The sequence below is a fragment of the Aspergillus mulundensis genome, assembly GCF_003369625.1.
Source record: "Aspergillus mulundensis strain DSM 5745 chromosome Unknown scaffold_16, whole genome shotgun sequence".
Lineage (NCBI taxonomy): Eukaryota > Fungi > Ascomycota > Eurotiomycetes > Eurotiales > Aspergillaceae > Aspergillus > Aspergillus mulundensis.
Genome location: NW_020797904.1, coordinates 482620 through 507190, shown reverse-complemented (window position 1 = coordinate 507190; position 24571 = coordinate 482620). Strand labels below are relative to the sequence as shown.

Here is a 24571-nt window from a genome sequence, read left to right as displayed (position 1 = left end):
TTGTTCTCCGGCTCGAATCTATCCGTAATTGGGGGTGGGGAGGTGGAGTCAAAGTAGGCTGTCACGATCACCGTTGCGAACCCCAAGCAAAAACTACCTGGAGGGAACCAAATGGCGACGATGACTCGATAACAAGAATTCTTTCGAAGACGAGCAAGACAAAGAAAGAGATCGCTGCTCAACCCAAGAGAAGCCTGCGGCAGTTCTTGAATTGGTTCCTGATGAAAATAAACATCACTAACGTGTAACAAGAGAGAGACGGAGAAAACTCTCGTGACGAAGGGGATATGGCCAGCTACTCCGAAACAAACCGTGCCCGAAGTAAAATGAGACGAAAAAGAAAGGCTCGGGGCAGGGCAAGGTTGGTTGTTGATGGCATGACCAAACTGCGGGGGAGGGTCAAAGGCCCTTGACGGCAGCCGGCTGAGGGGGAACAACCAGGAGTACCGGAGATTATCAGACAGTCCTATCAATACATTGACCTCTTGCTACTTCCTAATCCTCCATTATGCTAATAATACAACGAGCAGAGCACCCAGTACTTCGGTAATGTCTCCCGTATCAGCGTCCGATATAAAATCTAGCCACGACTCGAGGCGCCGCTCTTATACTCCTCTCTCGAAAAGAGTCCGAGCTTCAGCACTCAAGCGATGTACGAACACAGGTTACCTTTGTTTATGAAGGATAGAGATTATATTTCGACTTGAAGTATGGATCAAGTGGGAGAATTCCCTCCACCTGCTCGTCTCGACTCTATCCCGTAGGAGCCTCGGTGACCCAACCGGTATGGCAGATGACCGTGCATATCTTCGTCATCATGGATTGAGACTTGGAATAGGTCATCACTTTCGTCTACGGTTCATCAGTTAGGCTGAAACTTTGATGCCAGCCTTATTAGTTCATAAAAACGTGTTCCAGTCATCAGGACTGTGTTATCGTAGAAAGTTGAAAACATATAATAGATAAAATGTCGGCAATAGGATCTGATACAGAAGTGAACACAGCATAGTTGTTTTTTTTGTCGAAACTCCATCCACTTGAGAAAACCGTTCTAACCCTAAGCCTGATGGTACACAATAGAAAGACATGAAATAGAAGCCGAACAGAGCCAGGCGCGCACACCAGGCAAAGAAATGCCATGAAATCTCAGGCAATCTTGGGAGATGAATAGCCTGCTAGGAGAAACATAAGTAGCTCGCGTGACCAACCCGATAACCGAACCAACGCCAATAGCAAGTGAACAAAATCCGCTCCTAGGGCTGACCAAAGAAATAAAACAAAATAATGTCAAAAGGTATTATACAAAGAAAAGAAGGATAAACGTTCATAACTGAAAAGGGCCTATGCAGCCATGGCGACAGCAGGAGAGGATGGCCCGACCATACTGGGATGAGCAGGTGTGAGATCGCCATCACCAGAGTTGCTCTTTTCACTGGGGACACCGCTTGCACTTTGGTTGGCCCTGCTGTCGCTGTCTCCAGTTTCAAGGACACCTTCCTTCGTCTCTCCGTTTGCTTCCTGCTTCTGTGTGCGAGGGGCCCGCCAGGATGGAAGCGCCCATTGTACACCAGTGAAGCTTTTTAACTGCAAAGGCTTGCGTTCCCACTTGCGACATGGGGTTCCGCTTCGGTCAAGAGCGCGAAGGCCGGCATTAATCGCTCCAGTGTTGGCTTTAGGACCCAGCCGGTGAGTGCTCAGTCTCACGTTTTCCGTAGTACCATCCTCACTATAACAGAAATGTCAGCTTCAATTATTGAGTGAAAGAGACAATCAAAGGACACATACAGCCTAGGTCTCTTCTTAGGGCCGGGTTTCCCTCTCGGCTTGAGAGAGTTGTCTGAAGTTGCGTTGAGCCCCCTTTTAGCACCAGTCTTGGGGCCAGAAAGGCTCTTTCGATTAGCATCCGCAGAGGTGCCGGGTACGGGTGTTGAAGCGGCGTCGGAGGCATTGTCCACCGAGGAGGCGGGAGGTGGCTCAATGGCGGATGACGCCGGAGATGAAGGCGCTTCTTCCTTTTTGGTAGGGGAGTCGGCATGCGACTCGCCCCTCTTGTTGCTGGCGGCACCGCCGCTGCTCTTCCGTCTCTTGTCCTTGCTCTCTGGGACAGGTGCAAATTTCTTCAAAAGACTAGAAGACAGCTTGAGTACAACAAGCAACTTGGCGTTGCCAAAGCTATTTGAGCGACCGTTGGCGCGGGAGGTCGAGGTAGCAGCCGGCATGGTTTCGTCCGACGGTGGTGATGAAGAACGGCTGCTGTAGGTCGTGTTCGTGGGTTCTATAGTTTCTTTTTCCTCCCTTCGGTTCAATCCTCCGGTCGGGCGATCTGGAGATTAGACAAAGAGGTAAAAAGATGAGCGACCGGATGAGTGTTTGGGACAGCGAAGTGGCCGTGTCCGATTTAGATGCGACGATAAATTATGCCGTTGACTGTGGTGTCCTGATGGGACTAAGCCGGGTTTGGGGCCCCCTTTAGATGTCAAGCGTTGCGTGGAGGTATAGTCAGGCGAGGTGAAAGTTGGGAAAGCCTTGTCAAGGTAAACGTGAGGCAATTCTAGAAAGGTGACATATGCCGGTTGGTGAAGTGACGATGCGAAGGTGATGATGAGAATGGGGTGGTGGCATGGAAGGGGGGAAGGAAGAGAGAGAGAAGGAGGAGGAAGGGGATGATGAAAGGGATGCGGATGTCGAACACTGAGGTTCCATTATTGTTGGGCGCGACTTTGTGTGTGTTCCTCTCAGTCTCGTCCAAACTTTCCACTGCGGTCAAGAGAGAAACAGGAGGAGGACGCCCGAATCTCGCTACGGAGATGTATCGGCGTAACGTATATTACACCACCAAAGGAGCGCCCGCCAAGGCGTGCTGTGCACCTCTTTTATTGTCAAAGACTGTTATTTACTCTGTATAGAGCTCTCAACCTGGCAGGCAGATATTTAATCTCCTTTAATCTTCCTTCCCAATTCTGCTTGATGGGTTTGAGGTATCCGCGTCATCCGGGCTGAGGGGAATACCCTGACCAGGACGCGTTACCGCGATAGTCTGTGCAGTAATCCTGCCATTTCCTAGGCATTTGAGCACTGCTAAGATCCTATCACCAGCTATGGATCGCCCAGTCCCAGGCCCGCCGCGACCAGGTTTGGTTTGATCAAATTGAAATCTCTCCACCAGCGTCAGCATTACTCCGTGTCTACGGATAGCTGGCAGGGGAATTCAGCTGCCGTCTAATCGGTAGATGCTTCATGTCGTATCCTCATCCGTTGGATAGATCACACTCATCCCATCATGTGGCTGGTCAAAGTTCAGTGTGACCCCTGATGGGGTCATCGATCAGACTATTCGCCTCCCGAGCTCGGAACTAATAAAGAGTCCGAGGATGAGAACATGACCGCCGGCAATTTGGCTATCAGCAGGAGTTCCTCGCACTAGACTGGGGGACATGGTCGAAACCGCCGACGAACCACCAATTTCTTCCGATCACCTCGCCGTGTTTAGCAAAACCACTGGGTTTCATCCCAGTGGGTTTCAACAAAACTGAGGGTATACAAATAATGAAGTTCCTCGGCTTTGGAGTACAATCATGCTCAATATTCCAATAGCGCCAGTTTTCAAGCCTAGCTGAGGTACAGTTGAAGACAGGTTCCAGCAACCTGGCGAAACCTCTGTTCCTCGAGTTTTCCTTTCCTTCCTTGCTCGACAGGAGATATTTCCTAAATCATGTATACTTGATGTACAAGATATTACATTTGATCTATGGACTATTTACTCAGTTGAAGTATGAAGTTCAACCGACCTTCTTTCCTTGCTCCTTGCGCTCTGCTATTTGCTTCACAGCTTGCTGTACCCCATGGCTGCCCCGTACGCTGCTCAGGACCAGGCCCTCCTTCATACCCTTCCTCAGTGTAGCAATGCTTTCCCTGTCACCTTGGAACGGCGCAAATCCCAATTGTAGAAGTCGCGTCGCTTCAGTATCCGTGGCTCGGCTGAGGTGTAGGAGCTGTCCCAGACGCTGGAGGGTCTGCGGATGAAGACGATCCGGCGATCCGGCGTCTTTTGCTTCAGGAGGAGCAATCTGTGATATGAAGATATGCAGGCTGAGCGATATAGTCTCGGCCATCTTCATTATCTGCCACGGAAGCAGTGAGAAGGTCGAGGTAATGGAAACGGGGCCCTGATGACTGATCAAAGCCAGATTCAGTGTGAACAGTGCGCCAAATGCAAAAAAGCGCCACTATACGTCGGTCAGCAAAACACCAAATCAGGTCAAGCTTTCACGTCAACCCACATAGCGACCCCAATCAGACCACCAAGTATAATTCAAAAGCAGGAGCCCCAAAAACGACATCAAATAAGTGGGCACCGTCTTCATCAATCCAGACAGGAAATACCCATGCGCCGTATCGATATTCCTCCATTGCAGGATCTTAGGCCCCCACATATCATATGCATACCGTTTGACCGGGTTGGTGAGCGTATCCTGCGCTTGCTTCAGGTACACGAAGAGGTCGCTCGAGCTGCCAGCCCCTAGCTTGTCAGGGTGATGCTGCGCAGCTAGACGGCGAAATCGCGCCTTGATGGCCCTTTCATCTGATAGCGGCGATACACCCAGAACATCATAGAAACTGCCTTCGGTCTGGATCTTCTCGTACGCTTCGAAGAGGTTATAGAGCAGGTAGGTGGTCACAATAGCAATAAAGATGCGACGGCGGTCGCGCGCATACCGAGGCGACCCCGGTTGTGGCTTCGGATCTCCCGCGCGGATAGTGATTCCATAGTAGACATACAGGACAGTGTTGGTTGCATACTGTAAATCCATGTTCAGTTTCGACGTTGCGGAGACGCCAGGAACCATCGGAAAACGCGGCGGGTAATGGCCATCTCACCTTTGGAAGAGTATACCAACCGATCAGAGACAGAATGGACATGATGACTTCACGGCAGTCGCTGTCAATAGTCCTGATGCTCAGCACGGCTTAAAAAAACATTCAGGGGCCAATTATCTTTGAACAACCTGGCGATATACTACTCCGTTGAGATGCCGCGGCCTCTGAAATAAACCGCCTTTTTCACCGCCTGCCGCAAAATACTCCGCGCCGGATAATCAAAAAAAAGTAGAGAAAAAAGCTTCTCTCGCAGGCAACCAGTCCGACCAGCGCATTACAGCTGTTCCGCGGTAGCAATGGCCGTTGACGCAATGGATATTGACTCGACTCCTGTCTCCGCGGTGCAGGCGGAGTCCGAAAAGGAGCGCAAGCGCAAACACAAGCACAAAGACGAGCCCTCATCGCCGTCGTCTAAGAAGAAGCGCAAGCACGAAAAAACAGACAAGGCCGACAAGAAGGACAAAAAGAAGAAGGAGAAATCCTCAAAGAGCAGCAGCAGCAAGAAGGACAAGAGCAGCAAGTCCGACGCCAAAACAGCCACCACGCCCGCTCCCATACCCGACTCTCCATACTCTCTCACCACGGCAACGCTCTATCTGCCTCTCTCGCCGATTTCGATCTCACCTACGCACGCCCTCGCCTCGCTCCTAGCAGAGCACCTCTCCCCTCTTCTTCTAACCTTCTTCCCGCCTTTCCAGGGCATTATTCTCGCCTACTCCAATGCGTCGATATCAAGCGAACCGCCCTCGTCCCCCTCCCCCTCCTCAACCTCACCAAACCCGCAACCACTGACCCTAGCCGCCACAGCCGGCGAATACGGCGTCATGTATGTCCACCTCACAGCGACATTCCTCGTCTTCCGTCCGCAGCGCGGTCAGACCCTCGAGGGCTGGGTCAATGTTCAGTCAGAGGGCTTCCTCGGTGCCGTCGTGCTGAACCTCTTCTCCGTGGGCATTGAGCGCAAGCGCCTGCCCCCATCCTGGAAATGGATCCCTCCAGGGGAGAAGGACTATAACGAGAACGGGACCGCGCCGAACCCTAATTCCGACGAAGACGAAGACGGCACATCCTCTACGCCTTTTGACCCGGAAAAGGAACACTTCAACCCCGTCCCTCTCGCCTCAGACTCGAACCCGTTCTCCTTCGACCAAGAGCAAAACCCAGAGGCCGACATTGGCGCCGACCAGACTGAAAATGGAGAGGGTGCAGTAGGTACCGACGAAGACTCACTGGAAGGCCACTTCCAGTCCGTATCCGGCCACCGCGTGCGCGGGACAGTCAAGTTTCGCGTCGTCGATATCGACGTCATCCCAGGGACAGAGCGGGACCGCGGCTTCCTGAGCATAGAAGGGACGATGCTGTCTGAGGAGGAAGAGGCCAAGGTCATTGAGGACGAGAGGAACGGCATCATTGCGGCTGTTCCTTCGAGCTTACGCAAGATGACGGTGCCCATGTCGTCGGGCGGCATTATCGTTCCGCAAGTGGAGAACGTGGAGTTGGAGTCTCCGAGTAAGAAGCCGAAGAAGAGTAAGAAATAGACGGGACGAGTGTAGTGGGCGGGTACGTCGGTGGTGGATGATGCCCTGTCTGCTAGGTACTGTATGTATTTATCATGTTCATAATGCTCGGCGTTTACGGCTCAAAATCTGCTTTTTCTGTACAGCTTCCGTTCATGGTACATAGAGCTTGTCCAATCCGGATCATTGAGAAACAACCGTTTCTTATCATAATCTTCATATTCATTAATTGATACAGTAAAGAATTTCGGCGGAGCTTTAAATCCTCACGCCCTTGGGCACATCAATCGTCAAAACATCGACTCCATCCTGAATCTCCTTCTTGGAGGGCATCTTAATCCTCCGCATCAACTCCGCACACTTCACCATAACCGGATCCATGCCCATCGTTGCAACCGCAACAACAGTATCCCCCTTCGTATAGAACGCCGCAAACTTAGCATTATCCGGCTCGCCCTTCAGCACGAGGTCATCCCACCCATTCGGCGTGTTCCCGCAGTATCGCAGCTGCGAGCCCAGCGCAGACCAGAAGATGGGGATGAAGACCTTGGGCTTGGTCTTTTGCAGGGACGACGTGTTGTTGAGCGTGTGCACGATCGAGGACGCGACGCTCCGACCGGCGTTCTGCGCGACGTTCCAGTGCTCGATGCGTGTGTATGTGCCCTTTTCGGGATCCGCGCCGGGCCCGTGATAGGGGTATGTTGCGATGTCGCCGATGGCGAAGACGTCGTTGTTCAGACCGGGAACGGAGAAGTGCTCGTCGACCTTGAGGGAACCGTCTTTCTCCAGTGTGAGGGCCGGGTTACCCTGCAGGAAATCAGTAGCGGGGCGGACGCCGACGCCGAGGATGACGACGTCGGCGGGGAGAATGGTGCCGTCTTGGAGGTGGACGGCGCCGACCTTGCGGGCCTCCTCGTTGGAAGGTGTAGCCTTCGCGACGCCAGCCGAGAGCTTGAAGTTCACGCCAGCCTTCTCGAGGTTCTTCTGGAAGATACGGCCGACTTCGGTGCCCATGACGCGCTCCATGGGCGCTGATTCCTGGCCAACGATTGTGACCTCGTTTTCCTTTGATAGGGCGTTGCCGACCTCCATACCGATGAAGGAGCTGCCGATGATGACGACCTTTTTTTTCTTCTCCTCGCCGATAGCGTTGAGGATCTGCTGCACGTCTGTTACTGTACGGAGCTTGAATATATTCTCGAGGAGCTGGAAGCCTTCCAGAGGCAGTGTGCGGGGGACTCCGCCGGTGGCTAGAACGAGCTTGGTGTAGGGGAATGTCTTGCCAGATTTGGTGATGACGGTCTTCTGGCTGAAGTCGACGGAGGTGACATCGTCGGAGACGGTTTCAATGCCGACTTCCTTGTACCAGTCGGGGGAGCGCCATTGGATCTTCTCTGGGTCTGGAATGAGAGCTTTGGAGAGCTTGGTGCGGTCGATGATGAGACTGGGCTCGCGGGTGATGATGGTAATAGCTCCCTTGTATCCGAGCTCTCGGATGGCCAGGATCACACCGAGGGTACCGGAGCCTCTGCGTGACGAATGAGCCATGACTCCATATACAAGCGTGATAAAACTTACCCTCCTACAATGACCAAGCCGCCAGGGCCGGAAGCACTGCACTTGTGCTCTGAGATTCGCTGACCAGACTTGATAGCAGACTCTTCACCACGGATGTAAACGGCGCCGTCCTTCTCCAACAATTCGAATGTGTTCAACGCCGCGGGGGCAGGAGCATCTTCGATATCTCCGCTCTTAACATCAAAGCAGGCTATAGAGGAAACAATCAGCAACTCGTATCTACTGCGATTGGGGAAACTGCTTACCCCCGTGCCATGGACAAGTAATCCTGCCCTCTGGAGAAACAACTCCGTTCTTCAACGGAGCCCCGTAGTGGGTACACTTAGGGCTGATAGCATGAACCTGGTCATCGTATTTCACGAGCAACACCTTGCCGTCCTGCACGCCCTCGACCTCAGCCTCGACCTTGTCGAAGTTGCTAATACCCGTCAAGGATGAGATGTCTTTTAGCTTGTATTCCTGGGCCATGGTTGCTAGAGTCTGAGATAGGAAAGAAGAGCTTGTGGAGGAAAATGGTCTAGATTGGTTGGTCGATTGGCAAGCTACCGACAAACGAGGCGACAACTGAGTACTTCGAGCTTGTGTCTGGGGCAATGGATGGACACAGCACGAGCAGGAACAGGAGGACGAATTACGACAACCACACCGGCAGCGTAGGACTGGGGATGAGCGAGAGATGGGGACAGTCGACAGCAGCGCTGACTGGCGAGGACAAGGCCAACGGATGAGTTTCTGGCGCGAGGGCGAGAAGAGGGGCACCTGCATAGAGGGAGCTTGGGGATGCAACGGGGTTGTACGTGGACAAGGGAGCGGTCACGACAGCAGCTGGGATGAGGAGCAAGGCATTTATTGACGGGAGCAACGAATCGACCAGCAGCGATATCTCCGTTCTTTGAGTCCCTTCAATCCATGCTATGCTGTCTTCACTGCGTCATGCTCAGCAGGACCTGGTGAGCTGCTGTGTTCGGGACTCCAGATCCCATGACGCCATAGAGATTGTTGTGTGGAGACCTCAATCGAAGCTCCGACTTCTCCGCCAATCAGCGGCAACTGTTTACCTACCATCTCCAGCTCAAACGTCAATTGATAGAAACAGGATATTTTGACATCAAAAGCTCGACATGACATACATAGTATAGTGGTATATTAGTGATACATGGCATCAAGATCTAGACCGCCGTCCCCGCCTCCGTCGCGGTGGGCTGATGCTTCCTGTGTCCAACGTCCGGATCACCCGGCTCGACGCCGAAGACTGTCTAGTCTGCCTGCGCGTCGCCTGGTTATTCTTTTGAACCCATCCAGACCCCCGGGGAAGCCGGTGCGTTTTTGCAAAATCCTCGTCGCTGCCACCAGGCGACACTGGAGGGCTAGATTGTGTCAAGTCCACAATAAATTCTGGATCTGGCATTTGCGAAGCGGGCATCTGCGAAGATGGAGGAGTTTGGTCTCGTGTTGCCCCTTGGACACTGTCCGGGATTATGCTGACCGGTGAAGTCTCCCGCTCTTTCCCCCGCTCTTTCCCCCGATCTTGCACGGGCGAGGGCGCCTTGCGTTTTCGAGCACGTTTTGGAGGTGATGATGAGAGATCGTCCACCTCTGCAGGTTTTGAGGACTGCCTGCTGCTCCTGCCGGAAGCGCTATCATAGGACCGATCTCGCTGTGTTTTGGGAAGAGAGCGTTGCCGACGTTCCTCGCGGGCTTTGTCGATTTCGTAGAATGGGTTGGGAACCATGGGAGATCCAGGCTCTGAGCGTGGTTCGACAGGACTTCCCTTCTCCTCGCGTTTTGGAGATGGATGCAGGAAAAAGTTCATCAACTTGTGATATGACCCTATACTAACAGGGCTGCTGATGGTCTGCAGTTGATCCGTCGTACCCGTTTCTTGGAGGTCGTGACTGTCGACGTTGGGAGGGCAAGTAGACTGAAGCTGAGATTGCGAATCGTCACCTTTAGGAGAATTCCCCTGGATTTCGTCACGAATGTAGCTCAAATCCACCGGGTCGCTTTCGATAGTCATCATAGCTGAATCTTCGAATCCTTCAAATCGAGGTGATTGAACGAGACTGCCTTCTTGGAGCGCGGGATCGGGAGTTGAAACTTGTTTTTCATTAGAAGATAGAGCTCGTTGGCTAGATACTTCTACAAGCTGGTCGTCGTGCCCATCGCTTGCTGCTGGCTCATCGATCACAGATTGGCTAGGCTCTTGCGCAGGTTGCTCGTCGTCTGCAGGAAAGCTTGGACGGGTAAGCGCCAAACGATCGAATAATTACAAAGGGAAGTTAATTCACTGACATGCTGGCGGTATCTTTCTCTCCAGCATCTGCAGCAGGCGCAGCGCGGAGCACCTTGGGCTCAAGCAGATCGTCAAATGGAACTTCGCGAATACCATAGTCCAATTCCTCGTCATCCTCCATGCCGGGCATTTCAAATCCGCTGTAGCTGAATGGCCCCCCTTCAGCGTACGCATCTTTGGGTTGTCTCCTATACGGCTTGGCGAGTTGAATTTTGAGAATGTTATCGTCGAAGACCTCGCTAATTACGGCAATGCGGTAATCCAACACCATAGGCTGCCAGTTCGTAGCCTTCGACACATCCAGCTGCTTGAAGGCGAAAACAAGACCTGGTTTTAGTTCACTTGTCGTGAGACCCGGCAGACCACTCGCATCCTCTGGGAGGTCAGGGAGATCATCCTCGGTGTCTGCAGCCGTCCTGGTTCTTGTCAAATCCTTGTTCTCGGCTTCATCTCCTGGTTGCTCCGCGTCGTCGTAGTTGAGTTGCTGGTCATCGTCCCCATAGTAGTCAACCTCATTACCATACGCTTCCTCGTCGTAAACCTGGAGTTGTTGCCTCCTCTTTCTTTTCTTGTTCCGGCCTCTTCGTCGCCGCATTTCATCCCCAGCTTCGGTGTCCCAATGTTGTTCAAATGGGAAAGGTGGTGCACTCAGCTCAATATCATCGAAGACACATTCTGTTGCGCCAACTGTCAGTTTCTCACGCCAATTCACTTCAGATTCATCTTCGCGGTCCTCGGTGGATGCCTGCTCGTTTGCTTCGGACTTTGTTTGCTGAACTGTACTTGGTCGAGCTTTGCCAGCCAGTTTCTTTCGAGTGGCCTCCTCCTCCTCCTTAGAGCGCGGGTTTCTCACACCGAGGGAGCCGAAAAGAAGCCGTCGGGTGCTGGCCACATCCAGAGAGCGACGCTTTGTAAGTTCAGCATTGGCTGGAGTTGTGTCGTTGGCAGTCTCATATGTCTCATCGTGATCTTCAGGCAACTCCGACGTATCATCGCCAACTGATCTCGGGGTCAAATTCTCCTTCTCAGACACAAACGAGACATCGACTCCTCCGGACTCTAAATCACGAAGCAACTTTCGACGTTTCGCCTCGAATACTTCCTGTTCTTGTGTTTTTCGATTTATTCGATTAGGACCCGTGTTAGAAATGCTGGAGTCCGTGTTCTTTGAGTCCCACTCTCGGAGGGCATCAAAATCCGCATTTTCTTCGAGGAAGCCCATCTGCTTCAACTTTGTGAGTCGTCGCCGCATTTTAGCGCGTCGATTACACTTCCTTGTCCTCTCCGAGCCAGCCCCAGGTGGGTTGGCTTCGTGAACAGGCTTCACGGCATGACTGGCTTTGGAAACCTCTTTTTGCTCGGCTTCTGATCGTTCTGATTCTGATGCAGAGCGTTCTGACGAGGAATCACTTTCTGATCCAGAGGATGATTCAGGGGCAGCCGCGGATGCAATTTCGGGCTCGGATGCAGACTCAGATTCAGACTCATCCGATGAGGACTCCTCGTCACTAGAATCAGAGGCTTCGAACCCACTAGGAGAGCTATCGCTATCGCTATCGCTATCACTTTCGTTCGAGACAGAGTCCTCGGCTTCCTCCGAGATTGAACCAGCCCTAGGTACCGAAGTCGCAAGCTTGGTTGTCGGTAATTCCTGTTTCTGTTTGCCAAAACTGACGCTCTTGGACTCTCTTCGGGAGGCTTCTCCATCAAAGGTGTCTCCAGTAGACCGACGCGAAAGAGAACTCTTTCTGAGAGCTGGTTGGGGAATGCTCGGTCTCGGACGCGCAGAATCGCCGCGACGACTCGCGTCAGGCTCCTCCAACTCTGGCAACAGTCCTGAAAGCTCAATATCTTTCTTGAGATCTTGTAGTTCTTGACTGAGATCTCCAGATTCAGAACCGGAAACATTATCACTTTCTGTGCCTTCGCTCGTTTTATCGACGTGATGCCGAATGACAGTACCTTCACCGTCTTCATTCGGCTCATGATAATCTTCATAGTCATCTTGGTAAGCGTCCTCATATTCGTCGACATCCTCATCCATCTTCTCGGCCTCACTCTCCGGATTCAGAAGGGAAAGCTCCTTGCCAGTACCATGCCGAGGAACAGGAGGAGCCCATTCCGAATCCTCCTCCTCATAAGCATTGCCAGTCCCCCAGAGCGCAAGAGCAGTGCGTCTCTTCTTCCTCGGCGGAATCGTGATGGCAGGTCTCGACGACGTCGGTCTCTTCAAGAACGGTTTCCCAAACGGGACCCCATCAATGAGGTGTCTGCCATCAGCGGATATCTGGTGCCGGCCCGAGATCTGCCTGACCTTGAGGTCGGACACCTGCAGGGCACGTATGAGGACCTCATCACCGTCCCTAAGGATACCCTCTATCTCCATGAAATGCAAGCATTCCGACCCTCCAACTTCAACTGCATAATCTTCCAAGCCCCACTGCCCGCTTGATTCATCTTCGAAAAGTCGGGGTTCTGTCTCTAGCGGTATAACCTCGTTCACGTCCTCCAGCAGCTGTGCGATAGTATATCCTCCATTCGCGTATAACGCGTTTGGCATACGCGACGACGTAACGGCCGATGAAGTAGCAGGTAATAACGACGACGGGTTGGGGTGATTGTGTCCGAAAAGCGAAGGCGGGGACGTCGTCCAGAGAATGCGCGTCACGGGCAGGCCGTGACGCTGAATGGTGAGGTGGAGCCGCATGCTTGGAATGTTGGATATTCTGCAGTCTCTATTACGGCGGAGATGGTGCCGGTCTAGAAGGCGGTTCTTGTCGAGGAACACAACACTACCTGCGGTAGGACTAGGCGCGCTCCGATTGAGGTTTTATTAGGTATCGGTGTTGATCACGGCATGTATACACGGCGAGCGGGCTTGGGTAAAGGAACTAGAAGAACGCCAGAATTCGAACCCGTAAGAGGCCCGCTAAGAACTCGAAACTGTATGCATGGTGGTGAGATGTGGAGGAGAAAGGTTGAGGGTTGAAGCTAGGAAAGCGCAGCTCTTGATATCTTTCTCACCGCTCGCGTTGTTTTGATCGGCCGACCGTCCCCACTCTGCAACTATACGCCTCCAATCCTAGGTATTCTCGAGCTCTTTCTTGAGGATGACATTGCTTTTTCTTCTTTGTCGCTGAGGTACTGTCTCTTTTTGGGTCTGTCTGGTGAAGTTAGCTTGCTAAAGTGATCAACGAATTTGATGGTGGCTTCTCTTCTAAGGCAATGTAGACTATATATTCTACCAGTGCCGATGTACGATCGATAAGTGAAACAACGATCGAAAGATGACTTGGACAATGAGATCCCTTTCAGAGTTCATATTCTCTCCAGTCTAGAGGCCCAGAGCCAGTGAGCATAACAAGATACAAGAGAATGTTAACCACATCGACTCCTGGTCAAGGCCGAGTCACATGCATGCAGCAAATAGTTACAGCCACGAACCAACCAACCAACAGTGATTTGGGGTTGTACAAGCACCTACAGGAAGGAGCTTACGGAGACGGGTGCTGGGACAATCATCTGGGCTGCCCAAAAATGATAGGGCAGAGAAGCGCAGAAGCATTCTTATGGTAGAACTGTAGGATCTATTTCGAACAGCAAGGACTATATTTGGAATAATTATTATATGTATGGTGGACCGGCTAGAGCATAAACTGGTATCGGAATATGTAGAAGGAATGAAAGATGTCGAGGAAGCCCAAACTCCTGATGTATGCATTTTGGACGAATTCAGCTGCGCGATAGAGCCATCAGCAGTAGGGGGTTCACGGCTTCGGCTGCGGGTTAGCTCGGCTCGGACTAGGCACTGGTTTCCTGCTCGGTACTCCAAGGTTCATTGGGCGTGGCGGTCTTGGTGTTTCCTGGGCCGGGGCTGGTTGTGGATTCTCAGCTACCAGTTGGTATTTTGGAGGGCTGTCTTCCACTGGAAGTGGGGACTTGTGTATCTTGAGAACGCTCTGCTGCCGGGCGACAGGGGACCCTAGAGGTGATCCTGACCGAGATTCTGGTGGAGTTGAAGGGAGCATATCAAAGGATTCCGAGGATGAGTTCGCTCCTTGATTGCTATAGATTCCGCCGGACGTTTTAGGGCCATCACCCACTGGTGACCTTGCATCAGCTCCGGGTTCAACGGAAGATCTAGAAGAAGAGACATCTGGTGGGTAATACTCGCGGCGAGGGCCTTCCAAGGGACTGAGGGTTTCAGCCATCGCATCCTCGTAACTCGGAGGAGCATCGTCATGGAAGTCGTCTGGACTGACAGCTGGCGGAGGCACAGTCGGCCTTGGGGGCATTGGAGGTCGTTCGGTCCCCTGTGCCTGCGGCCAGCTTGGCGTGTGTACAGGACGCTTAGGCTTATCTTGCGTATTCGCCGCCATTGCCTCTAACAATGCTGGTGGCGGGGTGATTCCGGAGTACACTCGAACAGGCACCCTCAATGGAAGAATAATCAATTGTGACTGTTGAAGGTTAGCTATACTCCTCGGAGATATTGAAGATCTTCATCCAGGGTCACGTACTTTCAGGTTCCCTACGGTGCCATGGGCAAGCCCGACGCGTACCTCTAACTCGTAGTTTCTTGAGATATTGCATGTTTGAAAAGACGGAGCAACAGAAGGAGGCAGAGGTAAGCGATTCCACAAGTTAGGATCAATCGTCCATTCGGTACCCGCCGGGTCACCACCCCTCCCAAGAGGCATTGCCATGTTGCTTCGACTCATGACTACCCAGGAGCCGGTTTCCATTCGTTTGAGATCATGCGCCTGAATATGAGTATAGGAGATTAATTCGATCTGTAGCATCTGCAGAAAGACCGTCTCGAATGATTCGGACAACTTTTTGACCAGTATACGCATGGGGATGGGCTCATTGCAGGTGAGGATAGATGGGTTGGGTAGGCGCAGCTCAGCAGCGACACGAAGAGATCCCGCTGCAAGATCTTTTAGTGATCCCTTTGAGCTTTTGTGAAATAGTCTCTTGGGCGACGGTGTCGGACCGTTCGCGAATTGGTGTTGCCGTCTCGCATACGCTTCTTCCTTCGGATTTCCCGTCCGTGGTGGCTCAATGGGAAGGAAAGTGAGGTTGGTTATCTACGAAGTCAAATATTAGCTGACCGGAGGGGCATAATTACGAATTGGGGCAGGCGAAGAAGCGCCCAACGCTGCTCCACTTACTGTTCTTAGGTTCTCCTTGTAGAACTGCGGACGAACAACGGTGGCTTTCACATAGTACTTGACCTCAGCCATGCCCGGAAAGCCAGACAGCGAGGGGGGAAGGGTCCGTTTCACATGGCGCTCGGCCTGCTTGGCTACCTCAACCTTGAGTCCAGAGAAATTGAGGTTGGTAAGCATGCTATTGTGTAGATTGCATGCGTTGTTGAAGGGAAACTGACAGAGTTAGTCTTAAAGTCAAACTAAAGGCGATGCTCGCTTACCTTGAACTGAAACGGATATTCATATCTGCCTGGAGCCAATGTCCAAGCAGTGGTAGGAGATGACTGAGTGTTGACTAACGCTGGATCCGGGAAGAGGTCCGTCACCTTATACAGAAGCTGACCGAGAAGTCAATATATATCGCTCCTAGTAAGACATAGCGATGAACATACCTTGTGGACTTCAAGCTCCGTGCGCTTCTTATCCGAGTGCTCATTATGTGGATATTTAGGCCCAGCTAAGCGCGTGCGACTCTCTGCCTCTAGTTTGACCTGAATACCGGCTATTGAAGCCTCCGTCTGAAGAGTAAGAATGACCTTTCCTGTCAAAAAGTCAAGGTTCGTGAGATGTTTGTGCGGCCGATCCAGGTGGATGGCAACCGACATGGCGTTATTCGGATTACTCGGGGAAGCAGAGAATGGCCCAAACTCAAAGCGATCTCGTTCACGCCACAATCCCGCAACACAAGCCGATTGTCTCTCAAAAATCCCAGAGTATGTACTACGGGCCAACTGAGTACGTGGAGAGAAGAGAAAAGAAAAAGCGACTGTAATTCGGGACGAACTACAGAGAATATACGGAAGAAGGAATGACGTTAAGGCTGAAGGGCCGGCCGTGGGGCACAACGAACTAAGATCTCGGCGGGTTCGGCAGTCGGCGACAAGTGTGAACAACAACAATCTCGAGAAGGAACGAGGTCAATATTTCGATTATGCTTGACTGTCGTTCGATCATTATATTGTTAAACAATTGCCAATATATCTCCTATTTGGCTGCCTTCCTGTGACTCCAATCATCGACCTGCAATCGGAGCTAAGCCACTCTGGATGCGCCCACAGCATTGACTCCAGGGTGCACCGCCACCCTTGATCACCCTTGCTTGTCCAGTCCACCTGTCAGGGAACTGCTTGTTGGCGGATCGTGAGACAAGGGCGAATTGAAAAAGGGATGCATGTCGCTGGTCCGTCCCAGTCCGGAAACGTGCATAGCCGAGAAAAACTCCGTAGGGCTCCCTAGGCACCAAGATTTCAACGCCCATGTTTACAAATCTCTACCCAAGCCCCTTCATAGACCTTCCTTGGCAAGCATATCTGAGGAAGAGATTCGGCTTAGTATGTTCGTGCAGACGCATAATGACGCAAATAACTTGACACGTACCTGCAATGTCCAGGTAAAAAGCAACAGCATTGAAGCTGGACAACACTAAAATTAGCCATCTATCCGCGAACCATGACCGGCAGTCAACAGGACATACTTTGGCTTCTGACCAGTGATCTCGCCTGCAAGCCACTTGAGTCGATTACTCCAATTGATGAGGTCCAAGTGGCTCACGCCCATCAGAGTCCCCTTGTAACCGTCTTCTCCTCCCCATTTGCTGCTTGCTACGCTGACTAGTCCATCATTGTACCCTTCAATCTCTTGCAGAAGCCGGTGAGATAAGCGAAAGATTGACCAAAAACTTGGCTCCATCACTGCTCCATAGGAATAGTACCTGCGACATCAGCCTTACGGAAGCGGATCCCCATACGAACACGTACCGAACATCGTCAATATCTGGAGTTGTGGGGTTGAACGTTTTCTCCATATACTCGCGTGTGAGCTGAGAAAATGCCCCTGACTCGATTCTGATCTTTTCGAGGAGGTAATACAGCTGGGTCAAGCGGTCATCTGGAACAAGATCTGTTAGTGTGTCTCAACGGCCAGCTCGCTAAGAACTCACTGCCTATCTGCTGAAGAACATAATCTGCCACCGCCGAACCTGCTAGCTGTCAGCCATACCTGTCAAAAGAGCAGAAGTCTACGCACCCCTATGTGGCGTAGCAATAGTCGTCAAAGACAAGACCTTGAAATCCTTGGGCTTTAGATGTGTGATCATATATCGAGAGTCAAGCCCGCTTTATCTTGATCAATACGTGGTTGAGGCTTAATGCATTTCGTGGTTATCTCACCCCTGCCGACGTTTGTGAGCAATCTCACCATTCTCTGTAGGCATCTTAAGTAGCCTACCATGCTATGCCTGTGCAATGTTAGACCACAAACGAATAGTCAAAGGGTTAGGTAGACGCACGCTACTATATTTACTTCTCTCCCCCGCGCAGCCGAAGCAATGTTCTCGGCTAGAACTTCCGCCCGCATCTCAATCGATGCTGACGGAGGCACGGTCGCGGTCATAACCTCAACACCTTTCATGGATAGGGCTTCCTTAATGCCGCGCCAGTACCGTATACCAGGAAGGAGAGGCCCAGCGAGCCGCAGCTCCGCAAATCCAAGCAAACCATGTGCGAGGACTATGGGGTGCTTTGGGGTATCTGTTCACTAGTCAACCAAAGTCGCAGGGATGATGGTAGTTTTATATCTGTAGTACTGACCATAGTGGTCTCGAATGACAGCATACTCGTCCCTAATGATCTTGCCGAAATCCTCAAGACCGGGGCCGGCGAAGGCGCGTCTACTCCGAGACGACCGGAAATGCCGTATAGAGCAGCTTGGGCAAATATATCGATTTGACGGAAAGCGGCTGGTAGTCTTCAGACTTCGCGCTGCAAAAGCACCGCCAGCAAAAGTTATCATTATTTTTTGACTGACTGGAAAGGAATATAGCACCAAGTCCGCGGGATGTTGAAGCCGATCAAAACACGGATAATGAAGTGACGCAATTTATGCCTGATCCCTGAGGCTGCAGAAAAATGACTGTATGCCAAGCATGTGAACATGTCGCGATATCAGAACCCTCCATAACAAACTTAGTCCCAAGCTCGAAATAAGACAGCTTGGAAACGATGAATGTGTATTATGAATATGACCAGGTCCCACGCCAATTATCCGGGGTCCCGAGAGCTCTCACAATGCCCCTGAATCGAATTATGCATGGAGAAACCATCATGATATACATCGAAGTCAATACTGTAAATGATAACGTTATAGGCTCTAAAGCAGCAAAAAGAAACGGACTATGCTCATAATCGCCCGACGGAACCACTTAACACCTTATTTTCTATGCCTTGGTAACGATCTTCGCAGAAGGCTCGGGCTTCACGTCAACCAGCGCGTGAATAAGCTTCTCGACAACCTTCGGGCCCTTCTCCTTACCGGCCTTCTTGATCTCCTCTAGCTTCACCTCGGCTTCCTTGCTGGCATCGTCTTCGGCCTTCTTGTAACCACTCGAGTGCTATTGTGGTGGACCAATGTTAGCGCATCAGGATCAAAAGGCGACTGTATCATATCACGCTCGATAGATAGCGGAGATAAGGTAAGCTTTACCTCGGCCTCGAACTTCTTGAATTCCTCCTCCTTCTGCTTCCTGTACTCCTCGATCTCCTTCTGCGCCTCTGCCTTTGCGTCCCTTATCCGCTTGGTGCGGTCTGTAGAATAGGGTTAATGAGGGGGATAGTTATCGGGTCGAGTTATAGGTTCGTACATTCTCTAGCTATATGATGCGACACGTCAGCATATATTGGAAGTAGTGGCCATTCGAGATAACGCACCTTGCTGGACGATCTTCTGGGCCTCTCTCTCGGCCTGAGTAGAGCGAGTTAGTCTAAACTGTTCCGAGCGATATATCACAACAAATCTTACATCGAGGAGGGTCTGAATGCCTGCGGAGTTCTGGGCGGACTATGAGAGAGTTAGTATTGCATGAACGAGAGATCGCCCCGTTTTCAAACCCACCATATTGACGCAGAACAACTCTCGGAGTTATACCAATCAAGGGTATGAAGAGGATTATGACGGGAATTACCCAAGGACTGAACACTGAGGAGTGAAACTCGTGATGCGGCGTCGAGCTGGTTCTCCGCAATACGGGTCCCTCATAGGCGGTCAATCATTCTGCCGCAGATCACCGCCATCACGATGGCCTCGAACCACCTGGAACACCTTTTTCCAGCTGCTATTTACACGCGGTTTATCGGCAGATTCTCTATTCTGATTCATAGCGCCTGAGCTATTACACCCGCTGCATTATGTCGCGAGCTTCCAAGTTGACATTTGCTGGTACGGGCTTAGTGACCGCGGGAATTGTTTGGTTTGTCCACTGGTCGCAAGAACAGGAAAAGATGGTACGTTAGGGCTCTATTTTGATCTGATAGACAATTGAAACTAATATGCGCGCTTGACAGTCTATGCACAAAGGAGTCGAGCGAGACATGGAGAAACAACGCATTCAACAAGAGCGAAAGGCAGAGTTCGAGATGCAGAGGAGGCTTGAGGAGGAATACCTAAAGCTCCAAAAGGTCTCTCCGAGCACAGATGGGCCACCGAGTGGAGGTCAGACAAATTTGAATCCAGGGTCATGACAATCACTCTCTGGGGTAACGTTACTGGTGAGTCTATGCCCTTGTGCGTCTGCAATGATCTATACTAATGGAGTCAATAAGTGACAAACCTGTATTATAGCTACGATATGTACATTATTTACGACTTAGACTACATACTCCAATCCAACGCTGCTCGTTTGATGCATATATGCCGGCGAAAGATGTGCAGCACCCTTTGGCACCAGCGATCTGCAGCACCACATGGCGCAAGCGCAAGCCTCGATAGAATTGCCTGCAAACGACGAACCATGCCGTGTTTTGTTGACTTCTAAAGCTCTAAAAATCTTTACTTAGTGAAGCATGGACCCGATGTCTGGTCACAGACTGAATAATGTCGGTTCTTATTAGTCGAATGGTATGCAGCGAGCTTCTCAGCAATCGGGCCTTTTACGGTGAATTAATTGGATGTGACCGAACAATCGACCCTTGGGCTTGAGCTTGTCCGGGTCACACGCTGTACACCGTACCGAGTGTCGAGAACTTGGCGATGGCCGGCTATTATCGGAGGCCGGGAGAATTCCGGCCTCTACTCCAATGACAACTCTTGTGGCAATCTCTGATGGGGACACGGGGCATTGTTGACTCCAACATACCGTTCGAATTGCTTTAAAATGGACCTCCATGCATGGTCCGTGACGCTAATGGACTGTCTTTGCTATTATACGCCAGAGTATGAGAGATTAGAGAAGAACTGCCTGGACATGGCATGTCACGTGACAGCATACAGCCCTATCGACGCCAAGCATTTGTATAGATGGCAGTGACGACCAAAGCAGAGGGGGAGGCGCGAGAGGGCCAGGATTGCCTCAGAATGCGTCGATATCGTCTGGGAACACGATTAGAGTCAGTTTACAGCGGCTTATCTGGTCTCCATGCATGGTCCTTTCTCTTTCGTAATGGCCCCTCAGAGGCCGGAATTGATACCGGCCTCAGGTGGTTATAAGAAGCTGCTGCTTTCCTGCTGAAACCTGTCTCTGCCATCCTTCCTCAGCCGAGAAGAAGCCACAAACGGTCTTTACTCTGAGTTGTTCTCTATTTCTACTATCAGTCTACCTGCACGCATACTTTATTACATCCAACCGCCCCGTCTCCTTGTGTCTCCCTTTCATTTCCTTTTACCATGTCTCCCGCCAAGGTCATCTCATCCTCGCCTGCCACTTTGGAGAGCTTCCCTCATATTCATGATGACCCTGCTACCCTTCCCCATTCCCTGGACCCCTTCACTGTGACTACGTCTACTGGGTTTCTTCCTTACCTTACATCTCCTACGACCCTCCCCGATGCCTTCAAGCCTTTGATGTCCTTGCTTGATCGCCTCCCTGTCGTCAGGCATGATGGCACCCCAGGCCTGTTAGCCACCTATGAGCTAGGTCCAGCTGTGGACAAGGAACTTCCTGATTTGACTGATGAGGTCGAGAAGCTGGTCACTGTCGCCGGCAAACTAGACCTATATACCATCATGGCTGTCTTTCGCGACTATTCTTTTCTTGCCTCTTCTTACCTGCTTGAGCCGTGCTGGAAGAACTGGTGTACGGACCCCGAGGGTGGTTATGGTCTAGGCCGCGAATTCCTGCCCAAGTCTGTGGCGAGGCCATTGTATCGCTGCGGACAGATGTAAGTCGTATTCATTCAAGTTCATATTCCAGGATCATAGTAACTCATGAGACGCTTTTAGCTTGGACATCCCCCCTTTCATGTCTTATGCAGCTTCGTACGCCCTGTTCAATTACACCCTCGACGACCCGTCTAAAGGCCTGGTTTATTCCAACCTCCGTTTGGTCCGTGCATTTGAGCGCGGTCTTGACCATCGCAGTTCGGAGGCGGGGTTCATCCTTACTCACATTGACATGGTGAAAGATACACCCGGCCTTATCAGCGGTGCTCTTCAGGTCATCGACACCCTCCAGCAGGGTGGCTGTCGATCTGAGGTCAACAACGGGTTTCGGGAGATTTTGGCTTCGATGGAGAAGATTGAGGCTGGTATGGAAGGTACGTATCAACAACCCATTCTTTGAGGAGCCCAAATAACAAGAGTGACGCCGCAGATATGTGGGCCAACTCTAAACCGTCTGATTACCTTTCTTTCCGCGTTTTTATCTTTGGGATCACATCACAGTCCATGTTCCCAAATGGCGTCGTATATGGTGGAGTCGAAGATAACAAGCCTCTTTACTTCCGTGGTGAGAGCGGCGCCAATGATAGCATAGTACGTCTTTATCCCACCACGATGAAGAATAGATGGTTAACAGAAACAGATTCCGCTCCTGGACCACCTTCTTCAGATCCCTATGCCAGAAACACCTCTCACAAAGATTCTTCACGAATTCCGCGCCTACCGACCTCTACCCCACAGGACATTCCTCGCTCACGTCCGTACTAAAGCAGAGGAGTTGGGTGTCCGTGACTTCGCTGTCCAGGATACCGAGACTGCCATACTCTTTCTTCGGACGTTAAACCATGTGCGCAGTTTCCGATGGAGGCACTGGCTGTTCGCAAGGGAATATATTATTCGTCGGAGCCCTCATCCAACTGCCACTGGAGGAAGCCCAATCGTAACGGTAGGTTAATTCAGGACATCACTATTCCATCGTCCATCGTCGCTAACTCTCAACCATAGTGGCTTCCAAACCAACTATCTGCAGTCATGGATATGATGATTTCTATCTACGAGAGTGTCCTTGCGCCGTACAAAGCTCAGGGTATTGCGGGGTATGATGGCTCCCGTCAGAAGCTGGTTGAGCCTATGATGGAGCTGGTTAGGGACCAGAGGGAGAAGCTGGCAAAGGAAGTTGAGAAATGGTGCAAGGAGAGGGGGGTTTGAGCCAGGCTTTTGAAGGGAGTTTCGATTCTTTTCGTTCTACCATTGTTCAGCACCATCCCTGGTAGTTATAATTCTTATTAGATCATACTTGGGCCAAAGAGTGGATTGACGAAGTCAAAGAGTGAGCCATGCATTACAACATTAGATTTCAAAAAACGAATGCATTCAGCTGTGTTGAGACAACCTCACTCTCACAATATCTTTGACTAAACAATAGAGAGATCTACTCTGATGTACATATCGCTTTTATACATGACCATCGATCATCCAATCATACCATGCCAACAACGCTCAGGATCAACTAAAAGTGCCGTCAGTACGTGCGACGTCACTGGAGGAGACAAAACAAACCAAACAAACGCTGAAAGAGAGCCAATAATTCCGGACAACGAGAGCGGAAATGACAGTAAAGTATGTGCTGGCCGGCAACACCAATTGAATCGAACTGTCACGAAACCAGAAAACAGACGAAAGCACCAAGAAGCGAGTGGGGATATCGAGCTGAGCCAAAACCAAAACCAAACGACGAATGAGTTGAGAGTTGAGAGTGCTTGCGCAGGCGAATCTATTATGATTCTCATCTATACCAAGCCGAGTCGAACCGAATCAAGCCGAGTCAAATGCGAAGCAGTGAATTGAAGCCGGTGTCATCATCTCGAGCTCCCCGAAGACATGCTCCCCCTTCGCGAGTGCCGCGGGCAAGCATATCCAACGAGCACGGTCTTCTCTTGGGGTTGGTGGCCGCGTTGCCCATATGCGGTGCAGGGGTCGATGGCGTGCTGGTGGTAGAGGCACTTGCAGACGGAGTAGCGCTCGATGACTTGGTAGCACATTGTGGTTCGTTTTGCCTTGGGGATGCAGAGAAGATTGAATAGGTGAATGCAGCGAAGAAGAAGCGAAGCAGTCAAGGCAGAGCAGAAGTCGAAGCGCTAATAGCAGAGCAATGCGGAGCAGCAGCAAAGCAAACGAAGCAGCGCAGAAGCAAGAACGGAAGCCGAATGCAGACAGTTCGCAGTGATAGTGATGCAAGTGTGGATATCCCCAAACACCCAGCGGAGCACTGGACTTTTATATCTGTAAGGTTTCAGGCACGTCAACTCCAAACTCATTCCGTCACCATCACGCTTAGGCGCACCATGTCCAGCCCTGATCTCAAGAGCTACTTACCAAGACAAGAAAAGGACCCCAACCCCGATATCCCCTTCAGGGCAGAGGGCCGGAAGAAGAGTACAGGGTACCGAAAAAGAAAAGAAAGGAAAGGAAGGAGAAAGAAAAGAAAAACAAATAGAGACAGTGGACGCCTATCCAATGCGCGAGTCTTCCACTTCCACCAATTCAGTGTCCCGGAGAATTCCAATATCTCGGAGATACCTTCGCCAGTAGGCTATAGGTGGCTATAGGTGTCAAGTACCGAGCGATGAGCACGCACCGCACCTGGGCTAGGCATGACAAGGGCAGCTCCGATCCGACACAACCGAAGCATGGCAGCTGCAGCTGCAACAAACAGCTCAAACCGAGCAAAGATGACCGAGGAGACCGGCTCAACGGCTGGACTCGATTTAGATTGCCTTGCTGCATGAGGAATTGCATAGGGCAGAGCCAAGCCACCACTGGCAGCCGGCCATGCCGACCGTTAGATTAGGCCAACATGGCAGAGTCCAGATACCTACCCCTGCTAGGCTTCCTCGTCCTTGGAATCGAGTATCGACGGACGACCCAGGTCAAATAGGTGCAGG

General features: G+C 51.4%; 9 protein-coding genes across 9 annotated transcripts; 3 read left to right on the top strand and 6 right to left on the bottom strand.

The window, feature by feature from the left end:
• Window positions 1–1341: 1341 nt before the first annotated feature.
• On the bottom strand, window positions 1342–2219 carry DSM5745_10740 (uncharacterized protein; the record flags this gene model as incomplete). Its single annotated transcript, XM_026752756.1, has 2 exons — window positions 1342–1726; window positions 1786–2219. 2 exons carry the CDS (start codon window positions 2217–2219, stop codon window positions 1342–1344), a joined length of 819 nt encoding a protein of 272 aa, XP_026598774.1.
• A 1560-nt stretch (window positions 2220–3779) lies between these two features.
• Window positions 3780–4811, bottom strand: DSM5745_10739 (J domain-containing protein; the record flags this gene model as incomplete). Its single annotated transcript, XM_026752755.1, has 2 exons — window positions 3780–4226; window positions 4281–4811. 2 exons carry the CDS (start codon window positions 4809–4811, stop codon window positions 3780–3782), a joined length of 978 nt encoding a protein of 325 aa, XP_026598773.1.
• A 363-nt stretch (window positions 4812–5174) lies between these two features.
• DSM5745_10738 (DNA-directed RNA polymerase I subunit RPA43) lies at window positions 5175–6416 on the top strand (the record flags this gene model as incomplete). Its single annotated transcript, XM_026752754.1, has 1 exon — window positions 5175–6416. The coding sequence occupies one exon, from the start codon at window positions 5175–5177 to the stop codon at window positions 6414–6416; it is 1242 nt and encodes a 413-aa protein (XP_026598772.1).
• Window positions 6417–6653: 237 nt separating this feature from the next.
• nfr1 (putative AIF-like mitochondrial oxidoreductase (Nfrl)) lies at window positions 6654–8441 on the bottom strand (the record flags this gene model as incomplete). The annotated part of the gene is made up of 3 exons (XM_026752753.1): window positions 6654–7923; window positions 7974–8163; window positions 8219–8441. The coding sequence occupies 3 exons, from the start codon at window positions 8439–8441 to the stop codon at window positions 6654–6656; spliced, it is 1683 nt and encodes a 560-aa protein (XP_026598771.1).
• Window positions 8442–9135: 694 nt separating this feature from the next.
• Window positions 9136–12973, bottom strand: DSM5745_10736 (uncharacterized protein; the record flags this gene model as incomplete). The annotated part of the gene is made up of 2 exons (XM_026752752.1): window positions 9136–10207; window positions 10266–12973. The coding sequence occupies 2 exons, from the start codon at window positions 12971–12973 to the stop codon at window positions 9136–9138; spliced, it is 3780 nt and encodes a 1259-aa protein (XP_026598770.1).
• A 1060-nt stretch (window positions 12974–14033) lies between these two features.
• Window positions 14034–17691, bottom strand: DSM5745_10735 (uncharacterized protein; the record flags this gene model as incomplete). Its single annotated transcript, XM_026752751.1, has 11 exons — window positions 14034–14726; window positions 14787–15356; window positions 15441–15653; window positions 15701–15817; window positions 15872–16020; window positions 16857–16891; window positions 16954–17190; window positions 17237–17366; window positions 17419–17457; window positions 17505–17593; window positions 17648–17691. 11 exons carry the CDS (start codon window positions 17689–17691, stop codon window positions 14034–14036), a joined length of 2316 nt encoding a protein of 771 aa, XP_026598769.1.
• A 1002-nt stretch (window positions 17692–18693) lies between these two features.
• On the bottom strand, window positions 18694–19370 carry DSM5745_10734 (uncharacterized protein; the record flags this gene model as incomplete). Its single annotated transcript, XM_026752750.1, has 6 exons — window positions 18694–18867; window positions 18960–19060; window positions 19117–19125; window positions 19184–19217; window positions 19275–19313; window positions 19368–19370. 6 exons carry the CDS (start codon window positions 19368–19370, stop codon window positions 18694–18696), a joined length of 360 nt encoding a protein of 119 aa, XP_026598768.1.
• Window positions 19371–19660: 290 nt separating this feature from the next.
• DSM5745_10733 (protein PET117) lies at window positions 19661–19993 on the top strand (the record flags this gene model as incomplete). Its single annotated transcript, XM_026752749.1, has 2 exons — window positions 19661–19756; window positions 19817–19993. The coding sequence occupies 2 exons, from the start codon at window positions 19661–19663 to the stop codon at window positions 19991–19993; spliced, it is 273 nt and encodes a 90-aa protein (XP_026598767.1).
• A 1141-nt stretch (window positions 19994–21134) lies between these two features.
• On the top strand, window positions 21135–22835 carry DSM5745_10732 (indoleamine 2,3-dioxygenase family protein; the record flags this gene model as incomplete). Its single annotated transcript, XM_026752748.1, has 5 exons — window positions 21135–21628; window positions 21690–22003; window positions 22060–22220; window positions 22270–22572; window positions 22632–22835. The coding sequence occupies 5 exons, from the start codon at window positions 21135–21137 to the stop codon at window positions 22833–22835; spliced, it is 1476 nt and encodes a 491-aa protein (XP_026598766.1).
• Between the last annotated feature and the right edge of the window lie 1736 nt (window positions 22836–24571).